This window comes from Mangifera indica, chromosome 15 (assembly GCF_011075055.1).
Source record: "Mangifera indica cultivar Alphonso chromosome 15, CATAS_Mindica_2.1, whole genome shotgun sequence".
Lineage (NCBI taxonomy): Eukaryota > Viridiplantae > Streptophyta > Magnoliopsida > Sapindales > Anacardiaceae > Mangifera > Mangifera indica.
The window spans coordinates 1911011-1931357 of NC_058151.1; the positions used below are offsets into that span (position 1 = coordinate 1911011).

The window sequence follows — 20347 nt, forward strand, 5'->3', positions numbered from 1 at the left end:
ACTTTCATACCTAGCACTCAGATAACAACGTTATATCTCACTAAAATTAATCCTACAAAATTATCTATGTTTACAATTAGATGTCGAAAATGAGTGGACTTTTTCGTAATAGCAAATTTTGTTAGATTGAATGATATTATTTATAACCCAATGAACGTAAGTGGTGGATGCAAGATTGTTATTACAAAAATTCTTATTACTGTAAAGAAGTTATAATTTAAACAGAAGTGTAGTCATAAAAACTTTTATTTTGACTAAATTATCCTTATTACAAGAGGTATATGTCAAGCAATTCGAATATATGGATGACGTCTTTGTTTTTTATAAATTTAAGTGGTGTGACCGTTATTTGGATAAAAATGTCTTACTTAACATGAATATTTATACCACTTACCATAAAAAGTAGAATCTCCCCTTTTTAGCCGCACGACTATTTGGTTTCATACCACCAAATGTTACCTCAACAATCCCATTTTGTGTGATGTAGACATTGACATAAATTTCAAAGGTTATTATCATACTTGGGTGGGAAATAGACCTTTGGCCTTTCTGATGGGAACAGACACTGAAATTGAGAGGATGAATATGCTTTTATTGACTTGAGAAAACTGAGAGCAAAATGTTCAAAGTAAAGGGTTGCATCAAAATGAAAAGGGGGAGGGGTTTGGTCTTTATACAGGAAAATTCTTCTCTCAAGACAATTAACATTGCCTCCCAAAGTCCACATCTCTCCTACCGCCCTCCACACTCATTTAATGCATTCCCACAAAGTTTTCCAAATTGCCTCCCACGAGATAGAAAAATCCACCATATATATACAATATCTAAGTCACCCTCCAATGAAAATAATAAGATTGATATTAAGAAGAGATGAAAATAATAAAATCAATGTTAAAAAAGAGATTAATGCTAAATAGAGTCAAAGATGACAAAATCAATACCAAAAAAAGTTGAAAATGAAAAGATTGATGTTTAGAGAAGTTATCAAAAAGGACATTAACGATTAGGATTTGCATAATTTGCAATTGGGATTTTTTTGCATCCCAAAGTCCACATCTCTCCTATCGGGCTCCATCCTCATTTAATGCATTCCCACAAAGTTTTTCAAATCACCTCTCACGAGATAGAAAAATCCACCACATGTATATAATATCTTAGTCACTCTTCAACGAAAATAACAAGAGTGATATTGAGAGGAGATGAAAATAATGAAATCGATGTTGAAAAATAGATTGATGCTAAATAGAGTTAGAGATGACAAAATCAATGCCAGAAAAAGTCAGAAATGAAAAAATTGATGTTTAGAGAAGTTATCAAAAAAGACATTGACGATTAGGATTTGCATAATTTGCAATTGAGATTTTTTTACGACCTCCTACCTTTTTATACTCGCTTAGAGAAATGTTATTTTATCTTTTGTACTAATAAAAATGATATAATCATCTCTAAATATATCAAATTAACTCTGAAAAAAACAAAAAAAAAAAAGAAAATCTCTAAATGATTTAGCGACTTAATTATAGGTTAATCAATCTTGATCACTCATTAACCCCAACCGATCACTTCACTGAAAGGGGCCCAAGTGTCAAGACTATGGTGTGAAACACACTAACAAATTTCCAATGTGTGGGAAGCACAAACAAATAAAAAATGCATTTGATTTGATGTGGTTGTTGACCTACCAATAAAACCTTACAATTGGAGTGATTTGATTTGCTTGCTGACTGACTAATAATTTTACAACAGGGGAGCGATTTGACTTACCAATAATTTCAGAATTGGAGCGATTTGATATGGTTGTTGACTAGTATTAGTCTTACAACTGGGGTGACAGAGAGATTTCTAATGCAGATATGGGGGCAACACAAAGGCCCAGTTGGGCATTAGAATTAGGCCAAACGACGTATTCCCACCCAAGGTTTGGTTATAAACCAAACGCATAAATATTAATTTTTAAAAACTTAAATATTTATCTTTTTATTAAAATTAAAAATAAAAAAATTATTTTATAAAAAATATTAAAAAATTAAAAATTTATCATATTTTTCATAAGTTTAAAAATCTAATACTCTCTTTTATATTGATATGTTATCGTACGATTATATATTATTTTTTTATTAATTTAAAACAATAATACTATGTATATATATTTTTAACATATAGATAAAATGTCATCATGTGATTGAGTGTTACTCTATTTGTAATTCAAAATCATTAAATCATATAATAACATATCATCTATGTATCCAAATTGTGTATCAAAAATTTGTATATATGATTTTATTGAATTCGAAATCACCCAATTATATGATATTACATTCATGTATATATATATATATATATATATATATACATATTTTTATTATATATTCAATAAGATTAAATAATCAATTATGATATACTTAGAATAATTTATGTAAATAATCTAATTATAATTATAATTCAATAATCATATAAACAATTTTAATGAAGAAGAAGTTTGGCATCATTGTAAGATAAGCTGGTTGGTAATCATCGCCATCAAATGTCTTAAAATATGATTAAAATGGCCATAATCGACTCTCTACAAGCTTCATTAACAGATTATATTATCCAGTTGGAATTGTTGACATTATTGCATGGTTTTAAAAATCAGATAGGATTAATAGGTTTGATTTATTGAACTATAAACCCATTAATAAAAATAGTTTCGGTTTATTTAAAGATCGTTTTTGAAATAGGAGTGGATTGTACCAAATAGTTTAAACCGAGTAAAAAGTTGGGTATAAATCGATTTTTTAAAAAATTATTATTTGGACTTGAAGCTAAAACTTTTTTTTTACCAATTTTGAGCATTTATACAGTTTATGTTAATGATAAAAATATTTAGATTATATATTTAATGATTATATATAATTGTTTTAAATATTATTTTAAATAATTAATTCGCCTAATCACCAATTAAACGGTTGAACTATTGGTTGGATTGAGCTGTCTCCTCTATTAGATTGACACTTGGGCTAATTTAGAAAACATTATTTTATTGAATGCATAGATTATATAGTGTGACATTATCTCAAAGTGAAGAGCATGGCAAATGAAGAAACGTTTTAAGCAATTCGCTATTAGCGTACAAAATAAATATCTTAGCCTTCCATCTGGATATGGAATTTTGTAGCTCAGGAGTCCCAAGGAGGCTGGAACAAAGCTGGAGAAAAAAATAAAGAAAACCAGAAAGCTTTAACTGGGAAGTTTGAATTATTACAGGAAACTCCAAGCTTACTAGATTAGAACAGGTGATGCTGACATGCAATCAAAATTTCCGTCTTATGCTCTGCCTCCACTCATTGACGCTTTTTATTCAACTGCAAAATCATATCATGAAAAGGGTTTCTCAATCTAATCTGTTCCTTCAAATTTTCAATATCTCTATCATTAAAATTTCCCATAAAAAATACCGTTGAGACCCTTTTCATCTTGCTAACTTTGTTATAAAATTTTTCGGCTCCCAAGTTTTATCTCGGGTGAGACTCAACTCTTTTGGCTGCTTTATTGTGTCTGCTTGTATTGAATTTTGATTTAGATAAGACCTTTTTGTTTTATCACTGTAATGCCAACTTCAGAATCTAGATTTTAGAGTGCCCATTTTATCTTTCATAGAATGATTCAGTTCTGTTCCATTGTATTGAAAATTTTACTGTAATTTGCTTGCAGTTTGGTGCTATGCCTGACGTTATTTGTTTTAAGTTGAATCTCTAGCTGCTATATTAATTACATTTGTTCCTTGTTTCATCACTGCTTAACTAAATTTTCAAAAGGCTGTTTGAGTTTTTCTTAGGTCTTCCTTGAATGTGTGGCAGAGCCTGAAGATCAAATTTTCATGGAAAAACGATATCCCATGTTGGTTCCTGTGGTTCTTTTTAAACGGTGATGGTGCAAGCCAATTTGAGGCTTTGGAATTTGGTAGAAGAATTAGATTATCTGGATATTTGGCTTGAAAATGGCAATGGCATCTCTAGTTAAGGTGATTCTGGGCTCATTCGCCATGACAATCTTTTGGGTGTTGGCAGTTTTCCCAGCAGTCCCTTTTCTGCCAATAGGGAGGACTGCAGGATCCCTTTTAGGTGCCATGCTTATGGTCATATTCCGAGTTATAACACCTGATCAAGCCTATGCTGCAATTGATCTTCCCATACTTGGTCTTCTCTTTGGGACAATGGTTGTGAGTGTGTATCTGGAAAGAGCAGATATGTTCAAATATCTGGGTAAATTGCTCTCTTGGAAGAGTAAAGGAGCCAAGGACTTGATTTGTAGAATCTGCTTGATTTCAGCCATTTCTAGTGCTGTTTTCACCAATGATACCTCTTGTGTTGTCTTGACGGAATTTGTATTGAAAATTGCTCGACAGCATAATCTCCCTCCGCGTCCGTTCCTCATTGCCCTTGCAACAAGTGCTAACATTGGATCTGCAGCAACTCCTATTGGCAACCCTCAAAACCTGGTTATAGCTGTTCAGAGTAAGATAAGTTTTGGAAATTTTCTTATTGGAATCCTCCCTGCAATGCTTGTTGGAGTTCTTGTGAATGCTGTGATTATTCTTCTCATGTACTGGAGGTTGTTATGTTCTCAAAAGGATGAAGAAGATGCAACTGCTGATGTTGTTGCAGAAGAGGATGTGACATCTCATCGCTTTTCACCAGCCACTATGTCACATCAGACATCCTTAAACTCGCAGGAATGGAACTCTGCAGTGGAATCTATTAATCTGCAAAGCTCTCCCAATGTGAACGGCAATGTAGTCTATGTTGATACTCTTAGAAATCGAGCAAGTTCCGTTGAGAATGAAATCCACAGGGTCTATAGCAGTGAACTTGAAGCACCAGGAAATTCGAATGAATCAAAAGAGGCGTCGATAAATGGATCTTCTCAGAGACCAGAGGAAACTTTCTCTCCAAAGAGAGTTGCACCAATAGTTAGATTGAGCAATGCTCATTCACCTCGGCTCTCAGATGGAGAGGAGAATTTGGCCAAAAGGTGGAAAAAGCCTTTGTGGAAATCATGTGTTTACCTTGTTACTATAGGAATGCTAATTTCTCTGCTTATGGGTCTCGACATGTCATGGACTGCAATTACTGCTGCACTTGCTCTTGTTGCTCTCGATTTCAAAGATGCTCGGCCAAGCCTCGATAAGGTGAAACTGCAACAACACAATGCTTCTTGTTTTCTTTCTTTTTGTAGATCATGAATGTTGATTGCTAGTCAGGCCATGTATATAAATCTAAATTAACATCTTTTCTTCGACCAGGTGTCTTATTCGCTTTTAATTTTCTTTTGTGGAATGTTTGTCACGGTTGATGGCTTTAACAAAACTGGAATTCCAAGCACTCTATGGGATTTCATGGAGCCCTATGCGCAGGTTGATCGTGCTAGTGGGATAGCAGTTCTCAGCATTGTCATTCTTGTCCTGTCAAATGTGGCTTCCAATGTACCAACTGGTATGCTGATCTTTGCTTAGCTCTTATATGCCATTTTATTAGCATATTTCTACAGCACTATATGTCAAATGCTGATCTTTGCTTAGCAAAAGTTTTTACTGGCTGCATGTACTAAAATTTCCTTCGCTGTGTCACCTTAGTTCTTCTGCTTGGAAGCCAAGTAGCAGCATCTGCAGCTGCAATTTCTGCAGCTGATGAGAGGAAGTCATGGCTAATTTTAGCTTGGGTCAGCACAGTAGCTGGGAACCTCTCTTTACTTGGATCAGCAGCCAACATGATAGTATGCGAGCAAGCTCGCCGTGCTCCACGCCTTGCATATACCTTATCCTTCTGGAATCACCTCAAATTCGGAGTCCCCTCAACCCTGATAGTTACAGCCATTGGTTTGCTGCTGATAAGATGATAATGGTTTTTTGCTGTGATATTCTATAGTCAAGAACAAAGTTAATTAGTTTTCTTCTACAAAGTTGCTTTAATATACAGCTTTTAAATTATAAGCACCAGGTGTCAAAGTGGTTCACCATTTTCCAGTTCAATTATTTCTGATGAACTGTAACATCTCCGGTTCCAAGGATCTCATGGAATCTCTCATATTTGATTGATATTCTCCTTGCTTTTAGCTTTATTAGATTGTAAAGAATCTTATGGAATTTTTGTTTTCTGGATTGTTTGGACTATGCTAAAATGGTTATGGAGCAAGTAGCATTATTAAAGGCTAATCTCTCTAATGTTTTTCATGCCTGAGTTCTCTCTTTTATATTGTATCAGGATCTAGTTTTAAGCATATTTAGTTGTAACATTTACCATACAAGCATTATCTGCCTACTGAACTCAATAACTAGGCAATTCCATCAAAGTCATCAACAGGATTTATATTTTGATTTTTGAACATAAAGAAACTGAACCGGATGGTATTTATAGAATGCTATCCATAAGGTACCACAATGTCTTAGCCAAAATGTCTTTGTTTTGTCCCTAAGAAGTGTGCAAACATCTGTCAATCAAATTCGAGCTGAAATCCCACAGTTTCTGTGCTAACTCAGTATCAGCAGCTTGAGAACTTGGTTGAGCTGTGTCACAGTCGGCAAAATAGAGACCGCTCATCCCTTTAACTTGGGGATGCAATGCAACATAGCATGTAGTTGCTGCTTCCTACATCCAGATATAAATACTCAAGGGCCTGCTCAAGATATTAAAACTTGTAGCACAGCATGCCATAATGTTCAGTGCTGTCAATTTTCCTTGCAGCAATGCAATGTGCACCTAATTTTGAGTACCTAATTGGGTACTTAGATGATATATTATCATGTGATTTAATGATATTTTATCATTAATTCAAAATCATTTTAATTACATAATAACACATCATCGCGATACCAAATAGGGTACACAAAAGTGGATGCACATAGTTTTATTATTTTCCTTGGGATAATGCAGTTTTCATCATGCATCCAATGAACACTGTATGCGATTACCTGCTGAACATTTTTAATCATGTATTTACCCAGAAGACTAACAAGACCTGCATCAAACCAAAAGCTTCAGAATATCAACAAGAAAGCCTTGTAACTTTCACAAAAAATTATGCCATAAAAGAGGAAAAAGTTTTAGGGACTTGAATAGTTCCGCAAGGCATCCACCAAAATTTTTTCTTGGGTAGCAAAATCAATTTTTTTATCCCCTTTGTGTTAAAACATGTGTTTCCACAAATTTTATTACCCTAGGCATCAGTTTAACATTTGCATAAGCTACTTTGTGAGAAATAGTAACTCCAAGAATATAATTAGTAGTAAGATGGCAACTGACTGAAAATTCATCTGTGTCTGGGATGGCTCATCATTAACACTTAGGATTTTATGTAATCTGCTGTCAATCAGCATAAGGAGTGCAATAGAAGAGAATTCAGATGGTCTTTTGGTTAGCCTGAAGGTGAAAAGTACTTAGAAGCAAACCAAAATACCACTTAGTGAAAGCTAGAAAGCTCAAGAATTCAGGTACATGTAGTATTCTAACTTGTGCTTCTTCAAATGAGTTAAAGCAGTCCAATATATTTCTTATTCAAATTTATAAAACAAAAAATAATTTAGATAGGGTTAACACCACTGATGAAGCTGTGATGACGGAAAAGATTGTTAGCAAGTGAGTTTGCAGTTATTGCCACTCCATCTTCCTGTTATAGGGAACAACCCATAGAGTAAAATAAGATTGGCCTAACTAGGATATCAAGCTTTGCACTAGACAGCCATTTGACAATCATTAAGCTGCATGGAATAAGCTAATCATGAACTGTAATGTAGTATACGCGGTAAATGAAATAATAAAACATAGATTATGGCATATGAATGGCTGTTAATCGGAAACTTCACTGAACTTATAAACAAGAGAGATTGCAATATAGGCAATCCATTCTTAGTAGGGGAAAGGAGTTTTAACCAAAACGATATCATTCCTGAAAAAATCAAGATACAATGATTTGTAATCAACAGCCCTGAAAAAAGTGGCACACCTTTAAACGCCTTGCAAGTACATTAGCATGAAGAACATTAGCAAGCTTCGACTGGCCATATGCAGATAGAGAGTTGTACCTATACATTGCCAAGTCCATACATTAAGACCAGATGATATACATCTATTTGATGAACACTTTCAAAAGTAAATTCGGCATAAACACCTTACAAGCTATGCCCAAGACCTAACTATATCTAAATGAACATCTACCAACATGCTTAGAGGCTAAGATCCATTAGTCAAAAGCAGGCTGGTAGAGCTTACAACTTTGGCGTCATTTTGCCTCAAGCTTTTAATTTACCAGACAAAAATCTAAATGAAAAGTAACTTATTTTAGCCAGGTTTTATTTTCTATGATCACAATGGCAAACTCAGGCGCTCAAATTAGATTAAGCATCATTGAATGTGGAAAATGTCATGAAAATAAAATGCTTGTAAACCAATTACAGTGTAGTTCCGGATGGCACTAAGAAAGTGTTACCCAGATTGATCATTGATTTTATCAATCGAATGCCTTCTAGATATGAGAATTTGTGACGATGTGATGAGAAATTCACAATCCTTCCTTCTTTCCTGCTTTCAGGAGCTGTTCTTTTCATGGTGTCCAACCGTAGATTTGCCAAAAGGAAATGCCCTGCAAGAATATACCAATTCAAACAAATAGGCTGCCAGTGAAACAATAGAATAACTACTAAAATAGCTTCAATCATAGAAGATTAGAAATTTCTTCTTCCCTTGTAAACCATTGTGGCATATTTTTAAAATAACCATTGAGCTTGTCTTCATCATGGCTAAGAATTTTTATATGCACCTTGGGAGTTTCTACATCTTAAAACTAGCTACTAAGATTGGCAAGTCCAAAATCATATAAATCCCGTTTTAGAAACTCATACTTTCTAATGTGGAATTCAAGTCTCATATTTAACACTTTGGAATCCTAACAAATTTAAACGATTGTCGATTGATGAATAAAAACATCTCACCTATGTGATTTGTAGCAAATTGTAGTTCTACGTTGTCTCTGGAAAGCATGAATGGAGTTGCCATGACCCTGCATTATTACTTTGACGCAGAAAATGTTCTCAATGCAGGTTCCACAACTCAAATGATTTTGAGATAAAATAATCCGCCAATAAAAATCTTAAAATAAGAAATCTTAGGGCGAGCACTGAAATAGAGCCATATTCAGTTATTTACGATCCAAGAATTGCCAAAAAAAATAATAATGAAAAAAAAAATTGAAAGAGTATCCGCAATTAGTAATCCAAATGTTCGATAATCTCACATAAGAAGGTTTAGAGGAAGGTCCAATGACTTGAACTCTACTGCAAATTTCCTGACTGATGCCATTGAACTTAAATCCAACTCCGTGGCAGAAACTTTTGCAATGGGATTTTCCTTAATTATTGCTTCCTTTGCCTCACTCCCAGCTGCCATATTTCGAACCCCCATAACTACATGAACACCGCGCAATGCAAGAACCCGGGCAGTTTCGGTTCTCATACCACTCGATGCTCCTATAACAAAAACAATCAGCTCAACAAATAAATGGGAAAGCTTTACGAGAAAATTTTATCAAGTAGCTCATAAAATAATTACCCAATTCGTCAAAGCATTCACCTATGATAAAGTAAAATGATAAGTGTAAGAAAAAAGACCAGTAACAATAGCAGTGAGAGAAGTTCCATCAATTCCTTGTGTAACTTGTTCTGCAGTTGAAGAATATGAGAACCCAGAAGCTTCTTTTCTGTTAAACCACCACATCCTCTCTGATTCGGATGCAGTGGGAAAATGACAGTCCAAGCCACTAACAAGCCATATTGATGTATATGCGCCAGTAAAAATTTCCTTGCGGAATAGGGGTAAATAATTGTTAAGTTTTCTAATATTTATTTTGTAACAGTTACTTACGGTCAGGTAAAACAAGCGATTACATTTTGATTTCTCAATATCATTCAAATGAATTCAGGCTGAAAGCCTGGAGCTTCTTCGCCATATCCATGTTACTAACATGTGCGGTTGTCTTTGCCAAATTACAGTCCAATCCAAGAAGTAGTTCCCACATGGGATGGCAATTCGGCATTCTAAACCAGGTTTTGGTCTGTCTCTTTTCAAATGGAAGAAAATTCCCACTTGAAAAGAGAGATGAGAACGATTTTAATCCCCAATAAATATTTACCTTACCCGTTTCCTCTGGTATATATCTTATAAATTGTTAAATATTGAATTACTCTTAACAAGGGATAATAAATATTTAATTATTTTCCTGACAAAGAAAGAGAGAGTGGGAAATTTTTCCCAAGAGAACAAAAGAGTAGAAGAAGATAGAAATATTTTCCGTAGAAAGGGGAGATGAAACAGAGACGAGTACTGGAACAGAAACGGAGATTAGGGTATTCATCCTCAACCCAGCCCGTTGCGATCCCTACTCACCACTTATGCCGGCCCCCCCTGCATGTTGCTGGAGCTCAAGGGTCCTCTACCAGGTGCTTGCATGGCAGCTTGCATGGGCGTCCAGTTGAAGAGTCTCCTGCCCAGTGGCTTGCATGGGCGTCCAGCTGAAGAGTCTCCTGCCATGCGAGCACCTGATAGAGGACCCTTGAGCTCCAGCAACATGCAAGCTCCCTATAATCGGATTCGTGATTTGACAGTGTAAAATGAAAGAAATCAGAAACAGGCATGTGTAAATAACCTGAGGCCAAGGGAAACCAATAGGCACGTATCACAGTATGCGGACATCTACAGGCCTTTTTTGTTTGGAATTTTAAAATGGCCGAAGCACTATTTCCCACCCAAATATGCAGTTTTCCCTTATTCTCATCAGTTAACTTTAAAAGTTTTATTTATCGATCTATAAACTATTAAAATTAATTTATCATCTATCTATAAACTATAAAAACTAACAATTTTTTTCTAACATAAATTTTAAAAAACAACATTTTCTTTTCTAGGGTATCAAATTTTCAGATTTAAATTTCCAGTTTTGTTTCTTCCTTTCCAATGACCTTCAGACAACGTCTCTTTTTCTCCAATATAACCTCCTTTTGGTTGTTCTCCTAGGCATTATCATCGATGAAGATGACTTGTCTTCATCGAGATGACGACGAGTCGTCTTTGTCTACAACAATGCCTAGAAGAACCGTTGGAAGGAGGCTGCATTAGAGAGAAAGAGACGTCGCATGATGATCACCGGAGAGGAAGAAATGGTGTCGGAAATTTGAAAATAAAAAATGGAAACCCTAGGGGGGAAAATACTATTTTTTAAAACTTGAGTTGAGGGGAAATTATTAGTTTTTAGGGTTTAGGAGGGGAAATAAAATTAAATTTAAGTTTATTTTTAATAATATAGACAAAATGACGATTTTGCCTTTGAAACCGTTAGTTTTAACCCTCTACGGGTGAACAAATGAGATTTTCAAAGTTAATAGGGAGAAACTTGAGAAAGCAGTATACCTTGGGTGGGAAATAGTCTTTTGGCCTTTTAAAATCAATAAAATTAAGTATATCTTTTTTTATTTAATTTGAGAATATAAATAATGTATAATTATATAATTAAATAATTTTAAATTAAAGATAAAATAATATTTAATTATATAATAATATATAATCTGTATATCTATATTATATATAAAAAATATATACACATAATATTGCTCTTTTAAAATATATTTTGTAAGAATATGAATATAGTACTATTTTTAAATTTTTAATAAAATTATGTACATAATTTATATGCATAATTTTGTGACATATCCTTATATAATTCGGTATTATTTTATTTTTAATTTAAAACTATTTGATTACTTTTAAATTTTATAGAAAATTGTGAAGAAACCTTTCCTCGATTGCACATTAATGTAATAATCTAATTATTACTATCTTAAATATTAAAAGATTACTAAATGCGTTTTGATATTATTATAATTATATTTTTATTTATTAATTTTTTAAAATAAATAATTTCTTATTTTTCATTAATATATTAAATAATATAAAAAATATTTTAAAATAATTATAAAATATAAATTATCTAGAAGAGTATTGAATATAAATTATTATTGTGTTTGATAAAATTTGATAAATATATATATATATTTGATTAGAAATAATAAAAGAATATTAAAATATTATTTTACTTAAATATTTTTAATATAACTATTTTAAAATATTTTTTATATTAATTAAATATAATGTTATTTTTAAGGCCAAATGACTATTTCCCACCTAAGGTTTGATGTTTTCTCAAGTTTCCACCATTTAACTATGGAAATACCAAACACCCACCCATGGTCGGTTAGATTTAACAAAACTCTAACGGTGGCAAAGGTAAAATCGTCATTTTCTCTATAATATTAAAAATAAACTTAAATAGAATCTATTTTGCCCCCCTAAACTTTAAAAACTAAAATTTTCCCCCAGCCTAAGTTTTAAAAAATCGCAGTTTCACCCTAGGGTTTCTTTTTGAAATCTCCGGCGACATCTTCGACTCCATTGCCGACGGTCTCTCTCTCCCGAAGCATCCTCTCCTTCCGGCGATCTTTTTCCTCTCATTTGGACCCCCCATCGGAGTCAGAGAAGCCGTGGAAGACGAAGAACTTCGTCGGGGAAGACGAAGTTCTTTGTCTTCCCAGTTGTCATCGTCTTCATCTTCCAACTGCGATCGGGCTTAATCTTCGTCTTCATCTTCCAACTACGATGAAGAAAACTGCGATCGTCGTCGTCAGATAAGTTGTCTAGGAAGACGATTTCTCTTCCCAGACAACTTATCTCTGCGTCGGATGAGTAGTGCAAAAGTTTAGGGCGGCCATCGGTGGAAGAGAAACCGTCGGGAGGGGAAGACGGTCGGTGATGGCACCGGAGAGATAAACCCTAGGGGGGAAATGCGATATTTTCAAACCCTAGGGGGAGGGGGGGAATGCGATATTTTCAAACTTAGCTCGGGAAAAAAATGTTATTTTTTAAACTTTTAAGGGGGGAAATGAGATTAAATTTACCACCGTTAAAGTTTTGTTAAATCTAACCAGTCATGGGTGGGTGTTTGGTGTTTCCATAGTTAAAATGTGGAAACTTGATAAATCATCAAACCTTGGGTGGGAAATAGTCGTTTGGCCTTATTTTAATCTTAAAAATTAATAAATAAGAATATAATTATAATAAAATTGAGATTACTTTTTGTATTAATAAATATAATTTATTAATTGTCATATTTTTAAATAAATATGCCCTTATTTTCTATTAATATAACAAATAACATGAAAAATATTTTAAAATAATTATAATTAAAATATTTAAGGAAAATAATATTTTATTATTAAAATTAAAAAAAATTACCTTAAATATAAATTATTTGAAAAACCATTAAAGGTAAATTATTACAATATTTAATAAAATTTTATATATATATATATATGTTTGATTAAAAATAATAAAAGAATATTAAAAATGTTGTTTTAATTAAATATATTTAATATAATTATTCTAAAATATTTTTTATATTACTTATTATATTAATAAAAAATAAAATTATTTTTATCTTAAAATTTAATAAATAAAAATATAATTATAATAAAATAAATATTACTTGAATAATTTTTTAATACCCACCTTTTATATTAGTTGTCACATCAACATTAACAATAAAAGATTTTCGAAATATTTTATTATTTACCAACCAAATAAAATAATATAAATAATAATAAAAATTATTAGAGTAATCTTTTTATCTTTAAAACCAAATACTCTCTAACAGTAATAATTTATATTTAATAATCTTTTAAATAATTTATTTTCAAATTCAATTTCGATAATAAAATATTATTCAAACCAGACGCGTCTTAGGTATCGCATCACTTAATTTTATTCAAATACAATCTTCTAAATACTCTATCTAACAATGCAACATGCATTGCCAGCATTAGTGACATTATCAGATTAAATAAGATACAGTAACAATATAAGGCACACCGCAAGTTCTTCTGCAATTACAGAACATTTGCATCCTGGCGAGCTTTCTGTCAGGCACAACCTATTACTCACCCCACATACACGGCTGGCATGGCCAGAAGCTACATCATTTAGTTAAATCCATGCTGAAATTCCAGAGCTTCTTCGCCATATCCGCATCCCTACCCTGTGCAGTTGTCTTTGCCAAGTTACTGTCCGAGAAATACTCCCCACTTATCCCCTGGACTTGGGGATGTAAAGCCACATAGCATGTCGTAGCAGCTCCCTGTATTCCGAATCACAAATTAGCAGCAGACTTGTGTAATGAAGCTCATAGTTGGTTTCAGTGGACTAACAACTTATGCCAACAGACAATATAGGATATGTGTTATAATATGTTGGCATGCATAACCTAGTCGTCATGGTTGAGTGTATTACTGGTACTGCTGAACCTGAACCGAGCTAACTCGGCTTGGTTCGGTTCAAATCTATTTAATTCGAATTTGAATTGAATTCAAGTTAAAAGGTTCGATTCATTTTGAAACTAATCCAAACTCGAGCTAAAAAGAGTTTGGTTTGGCATACGAACTGAGTAAATAACTTGATTCAGTTCGAACTTAGCTCAAGAGGTAATTCAAATTATGTTACGTAATTTATAAATGACATCATTTTATCAATGAGTCACAAATTCAGACCATGAATCTGAGTTAAACTCAAATCGAAATATTTTCATTCGAATCAAATTCAAACCACCTTTAATATTGGCTCTACAAACTCAATTTGATACTTGAAAGTATGACTAAATTTGAGCTAAACTTATTCAAGTTTGATTTGAATAAGTCAAAAACACGCTCAACTCAATGAGCTCGAACTTGAGCTTTATGGGGTTTAGTTCATTAAGCTCGCGTACTTAAAAAATTTGATATAAAACAAAGTCATTTTGATCGATATATATTAAAACAACGTTGTTTCAATAACGAGTTAAACTAAAAACTTGATTCGAGCTTGAGTTTAACTCTTTTGAAACAAACCGAGCTAAAACTCTTTTGAAACAAACTCGATTTGATTCGACTCAAATCTAGTCTTACTTGAAAGAAGTACAAACTCTTTAGAACCGTGTCAAGAATGTGAACAAGAATCTCCGCATATGCATTGAACGGTTTAATGTAACATACAGCTTACCTGCTTAACATCTTTAAGCACATATTTGCCAACCGTATTACAAATGCCTGTTAAAAAACCAGAAAAAAAGATGAGACCATGAAAAGCATATGAATCAAATGCGTGACTATTAACCATATGGCAAATACACTGGAACACATTAAAAAATGAGAAAATCCTTTTGGTAAGTAGATTCAATTCAATTGATTCCCTGTTATAAAAGCCCAAACAAAAAGAGTTCAAGCTAAAAGTAAACTGATTTGCATTAATTTTCTCTAAAGCAAAAACTCACCCCCTCTCTCATGTTGTTTATTAACCAGAAAATACGTTTGCCTCAGTACACTTAAACCTAAGATTTCCTCATCATTACATGAAATGCTTAAGTGATTACCTCTTATGAATCCATTATAACGGAAAAGATTTGTAACAATTGATCCTGGGTGAAGCGAATTTGCGGTTATATTCACTCCTTCTTCCTGTTCAGAGAAACAAGCACCCACCATAACAGTGTCCATTATGTACGTGGCAAGCAAACATTGAAACATGTATGTGTTTTTGTAATTATAAAGCTGATCTTGTCAATGGTCTGTACACAAAAGGAACGTGTGTGAATGGGTAAAGATGTCAGTAGGGGTGGATATGAAATGAACTGAACTGAACCGAACCGAACCAAATCCGGACACCCCTTGGCTAGAGTTTAGTTCAAATAAAAAATAGCTCGTCTTACGTTCGGTTCGAATTCATTGAACCAACATTAAAGGTGATTCTAGTTTGGTTTGAATGGAAATGGTTTGGTTTGAGTTTGACTTGAATTTATAGCTCGGATATATGACTCAAATTCGTGGTTTGAATTCATAGCTCATTGACAAAACGATATTATTTAACAATTATTTAATATAATCTGAACCAAATCATCTATCCATCTCGCGAACCAAACTGAATCGAATTTTCTATAGCTCAAGTTCAGCTCAGTTTTAAAACGAGTCAAACCTTTTAACTTGAATTTGGTTCATATTCAAAATAAACGAATTTGAACCAAGCTAAATAGAGCCAAGCTAATTCGGTTCGGATCCAACCCTAGTTGTCAATAGTGGTTCATTGTGCAGTTGAGCACTGAAAACTACTTGAAATGAAAATTAATTTATAAAAGCACTGTTTTAGTCAACCTTCAATTGTTTTGCAAGCTCATTAGCATGCAAAATGTTGGCAAGCTTTGATTGACCATATGCACCAAAACTGCTGTACCTGTCCATAAGCAAGGGCAGATAATCAAACTAATTGTGCATAATTCAGTGTAAGTGCCTTAAAAAATTCAACATGTTTATGAGGGGTCGACTTAATAGGACTTAACATGACACAAATAAATTATAGAAATAATAGTTCTGAATTAATATGATTAAATGAACAAGGTAGCCACGCAATCTATAAACATAAAATCCGATGCACAAATTAGTATCAATTTCTGTAGCCTGTATAAAAGCATACTTTATTCCCCAACAAACATCTCCCGTTAAGCAAATTCAGAGGTTTATTAATGATCGTATTTCCCAACTAAACAGCCAAAAATGAGCACACTTGATTGTTTAATGAATGATTGACAAAGATGCTTTTTGGGAAGTCAAACAAAAAAAAGAAAGTCATTTTCAGGGTTTGGGTTGGATGGTATTACCCTGATTCATCATTAATTTTTTCAAAACGAATTCCTTCACGATATGCAAATCGGTGAGCCTCTGAGGCAACATTAACAATTCTTCCTTCTCTGTTGCTCTTCTGAGCTGTCTTCTTCATAGTGTCCAATAAAAGATTAGTCAAAAGAAAATGACCTGCAGATTGTATTAGAAAACAAGGATTAGTCGACTAACATCCACCATGATATCATCCAAAGTAAAATATGAAAGATTTTTCCCTTTTTTCAAGACTACAAAGTAATTGCATATTTTTTGAGAAAACAGATGGTGAGTGCCAAGTAATATGTGCCAAAAAATAATAATTTAATATTAGCTAACAGCTCATAAGATGGAAAATATTTGTTGATTCTGGCACTGATACTACTGCTTAGGAGCATCAAAGTTACACGGTATGCCTAAAATATATGCAACTCACCAACATGATTTGTAGCAAACTGCATCTCTATATTGTCCTTGGACAGCATGAATGGGGATGCCATAATTCCTGCATTGTTTCTTGTAGTAGAAAAGAAAGTACTTACAAATTAATTCCTTAAGCTTATCAAGCCAAAGAGATAAAATGAGCAAATTTATTTATGCATGTCTAAGAGGACAAGACCAAAGGAAGTTAATACAGTCACACAGAGAGTATAGGACAAGTTAAATGTGTGAATTAGTACATGAAAAAGTAAAACAGTCAAAGATCTCTACCATTTTAGCACTTATTATTTTCTTACATTAAGAGATTCAGTGGAAGTCCCTGGTTATTGAAATCTGATGCAAATTTCCTCACAGATGCCATGGAACTGAGATCCAACTCCATAGCATCAACTTTAGCATTGGGAATTTCCTTGACTATTGCTTCTTTGATATGTCTAGCAGCAGCTGTATTCCTGATACCCATAATAACATGGACCCCACGCAATGCAAGGACACGTGTAGTTTCAGTGCCAATACCACTGGTTGCTCCTGTAACCACATGGCCATTGAGAAAAAAGCACACAATTTAGTACAAACACCAAATAGCCATAGAATAAGAGGTTACCATAAATGTTATGTTAGTGATGTCCACAGCCTGTGGATTGTGCATCTCTTACCCAAGTCACAAGCAACAATTAGAGAAATGTCTATTTAAACATGAAGCATAAGGATCAAGTTCAATCTTCACATTAACATGAGATTCAAGAAAAAAATATATATCAAATTAACATGCAAGTGTCAAAACCCTTTCTTGAGCAAGAAAAAACTGAAAAGCTCTTAAGGTAAATCCCTCAAATACTATTCAACAATTACTCTATAAATTCAGCTAATGCAAAACACTGCAGACCAAACGAAGATAAAAGTCAACAAAATTAAAAGGAAAAAAGAAAAACCCTCTTACCCTTTCAAGAATTAAATGCTTTCATCTACCATACAGGTAAAACCAGAAGACATAAAGTATGGGCCACACAGTGTATCAACAAAAATTATTTCAATAATTACCAAATGATAATTTGCAAATCTTAATACCAAGCCCCTCCCTAAATAAACAGGAATTCTGAAAAGAAAATATAGAACTTTAATCAAGCACTTACCTGAAAAAAAAAAAAAAAACCTTTAATCAAGTAATTAACTTAATGAAAAAAATATATAAAACAAGTCTTATTCTATAATATCAATTGATTAAAAAAGAAAAAAACCTGTGACAATGGCAGTGAGGCCAGTCCCATCAATTCCTTCTGTAACTTCCTCAGCTGTTGAAGAAGCTGAGAACCCAGATGGCCCTTTTCGACTAAACAGCCACATCTCTCCTTCACAAAATTCACACTCACTAAAGGCTTACAGGCGGCTTGAACCAGTGGCAGTTTATAGGGTACAAAAATTTGGTCACTAAACGGTACCGTTTCATTTGCTGTAGCCTGCTCAACAGCAAAACAACTGGTGATAGGTCCATAGTGAACAGTGAAGTGTACAACGTTGTCGTCTATAATTAAGGAATCAAATCTTGACACGTGTAATTCTTAATAATTATTTAGATTTACATCTTTTCCATTTTATTATATTTAGGCGGAAGTTGTTATAATTATTTTATTAGTTATGGAGACCACATTTATATTCGTATATATTGCTGGTGGTAACTCCCGTATCTAAAAGGCCAAATGACTATTGGTTTGGTAGGGATTTAACTTTGCCTTAATTATTAAAAATTTAGGAAAACGACTATTTTCCACTCAATTTTTAAGTCATTCTTAAACTCATACTCATAAGAGATGAAAAACTCATTTTCTCACCCATAACCAAACTGTCGTCTAAATTTTCAGTTAGAGACAGAGGTAAAATTATCATTTTAATTATAAACCTTAAAACCTTAAAATTTTACTATTTGCCCCTCCAAGTTTTAAAAACTAACACGTCAACTCATCATCAAAGTTTGAAAAGTTTAGATCTCACCCCTAGGGTTTGCTTCCTTCTCCGGCCACCACCGATTGTCGACGTATTCTACCGATCTTTCATCTCCGACAACAAAGGAGAACGAAGGAAGACCCTTCGTTACCTACATCGTCCAGATCTGGAAGAACAGATGAAAGATAACGCTTCGTTGTCACGTCTGGATGACATAACGAACAACAAAGGACGACGAATCATCTAGGTGGAGAGATGAAGAGAGACCTTTTCGTCGCACGGTGGTGCGACGAAGAGATCTCCGTCTTTTCGTCACACTGTGGGACGAGGAGATGATGATCTTTTCATCGCACCACCGCCATCGCACCAGGAGAAGGAGGAGATTGAAGAATGGGGGTGAAACTGTTATTTTTGAAAGTTATGGGAGTAGCTATATTTTGAAAAATATGGAAACCCTAGATTTGGGGGTGAAAATGTTACTTTTCAAAGTTTAAAAACTTTAGGTAAAGGTGAAATGTTAGTTTCTAAAACCTAAGGGGGGTGAAAAGTAATAAATTTTATAACTTTTTAATATAAACAGTAAAATAACTATTTTATCCCTCCTTTTAACAGAAAAAATTAACAGAAGTTTGTCTATGGGTGGAAAAATTGATTTTTCATCTTCTGTAGATATAGGTTTGAGAATAACCTAAAATTTGGGTGAAAAATAGTCATTTTCTCTAAAAATTTAAATATTTATTATTTTGTTAAATTTTACTATTTTAAAATTTTATTTAAAAAAAATTTATTCCCATCATAATTTTAAAAAGTTATAATTCTATCATTGGTGTTAAATTTTCAAGGTTTAAAAACTGACCCTCTACCCCCGAAGCTAGGGTTTGCACAACCACAAATTTTTTCCATTATAGCTGCTCCTCAACCTTTTAAAAAATTTCAATTTCATCCCCACTTTACATTTAGTTTCCATATTGTCACTAGCAACCTTCTCCCTCCATCTATGACATCTTCACCATCAAGAACGAATTGTCGATGTCCATCTTCATGCCATATCATCGTCGTTTGATGTAAAAGTTGGTCAAATTTGAGTGAGAGATCTCATTCGATTTCGGCCTTCTTAGGACCTTGCGTTGACGAGAGGCATCAAGGAGGTCAAAATCGAGCGAGATCTCTCGCCCAATTTTGGTCAACTTTTTACATTGGATGACGATGACA

At 33.5% G+C, this 20347-nt stretch overlaps 2 protein-coding genes and 1 pseudogene across 7 annotated transcripts; 1 reads left to right on the forward strand and 2 right to left on the reverse strand.

The window, feature by feature from the left end:
• Positions 1–3054: 3054 nt before the first annotated feature.
• LOC123198012 (silicon efflux transporter LSI3-like) lies at positions 3055–6193 on the forward strand. Of its 6 annotated transcripts, none has more exons than XM_044612581.1 (4): positions 3055–3503; positions 3798–5170; positions 5285–5474; positions 5615–6193. In XM_044612581.1, exons 2-4 carry the CDS (start codon positions 3980–3982, stop codon positions 5875–5877), a joined length of 1644 nt encoding a protein of 547 aa, XP_044468516.1. In that variant the 5' UTR covers positions 3055–3503; positions 3798–3979; the 3' UTR covers positions 5878–6193. The 6 variants fall into 6 exon arrangements, with proteins under 6 accessions (XP_044468516.1, XP_044468519.1, XP_044468520.1 ...); XM_044612584.1 differs by having other exon boundaries at positions 3818–5170; XM_044612585.1 differs by having other exon boundaries at positions 3840–5170.
• Positions 6194–6198: 5 nt separating this feature from the next.
• On the reverse strand, positions 6199–9763 carry LOC123198013 (annotated as a pseudogene).
• Positions 9764–13780: 4017 nt separating this feature from the next.
• On the reverse strand, positions 13781–18589 carry LOC123198409 (short-chain dehydrogenase TIC 32, chloroplastic-like). The gene is made up of 8 exons (XM_044613114.1): positions 18433–18589; positions 17491–17722; positions 17190–17269; positions 16756–16909; positions 16253–16331; positions 15478–15562; positions 15108–15154; positions 13781–14211 (listed from the first exon to the last, which is right to left on the reverse strand). Exons 1-8 carry the CDS (start codon positions 18536–18538, stop codon positions 14053–14055), a joined length of 942 nt encoding a protein of 313 aa, XP_044469049.1. The 5' UTR covers positions 18539–18589; the 3' UTR covers positions 13781–14052.
• Between the last annotated feature and the right edge of the window lie 1758 nt (positions 18590–20347).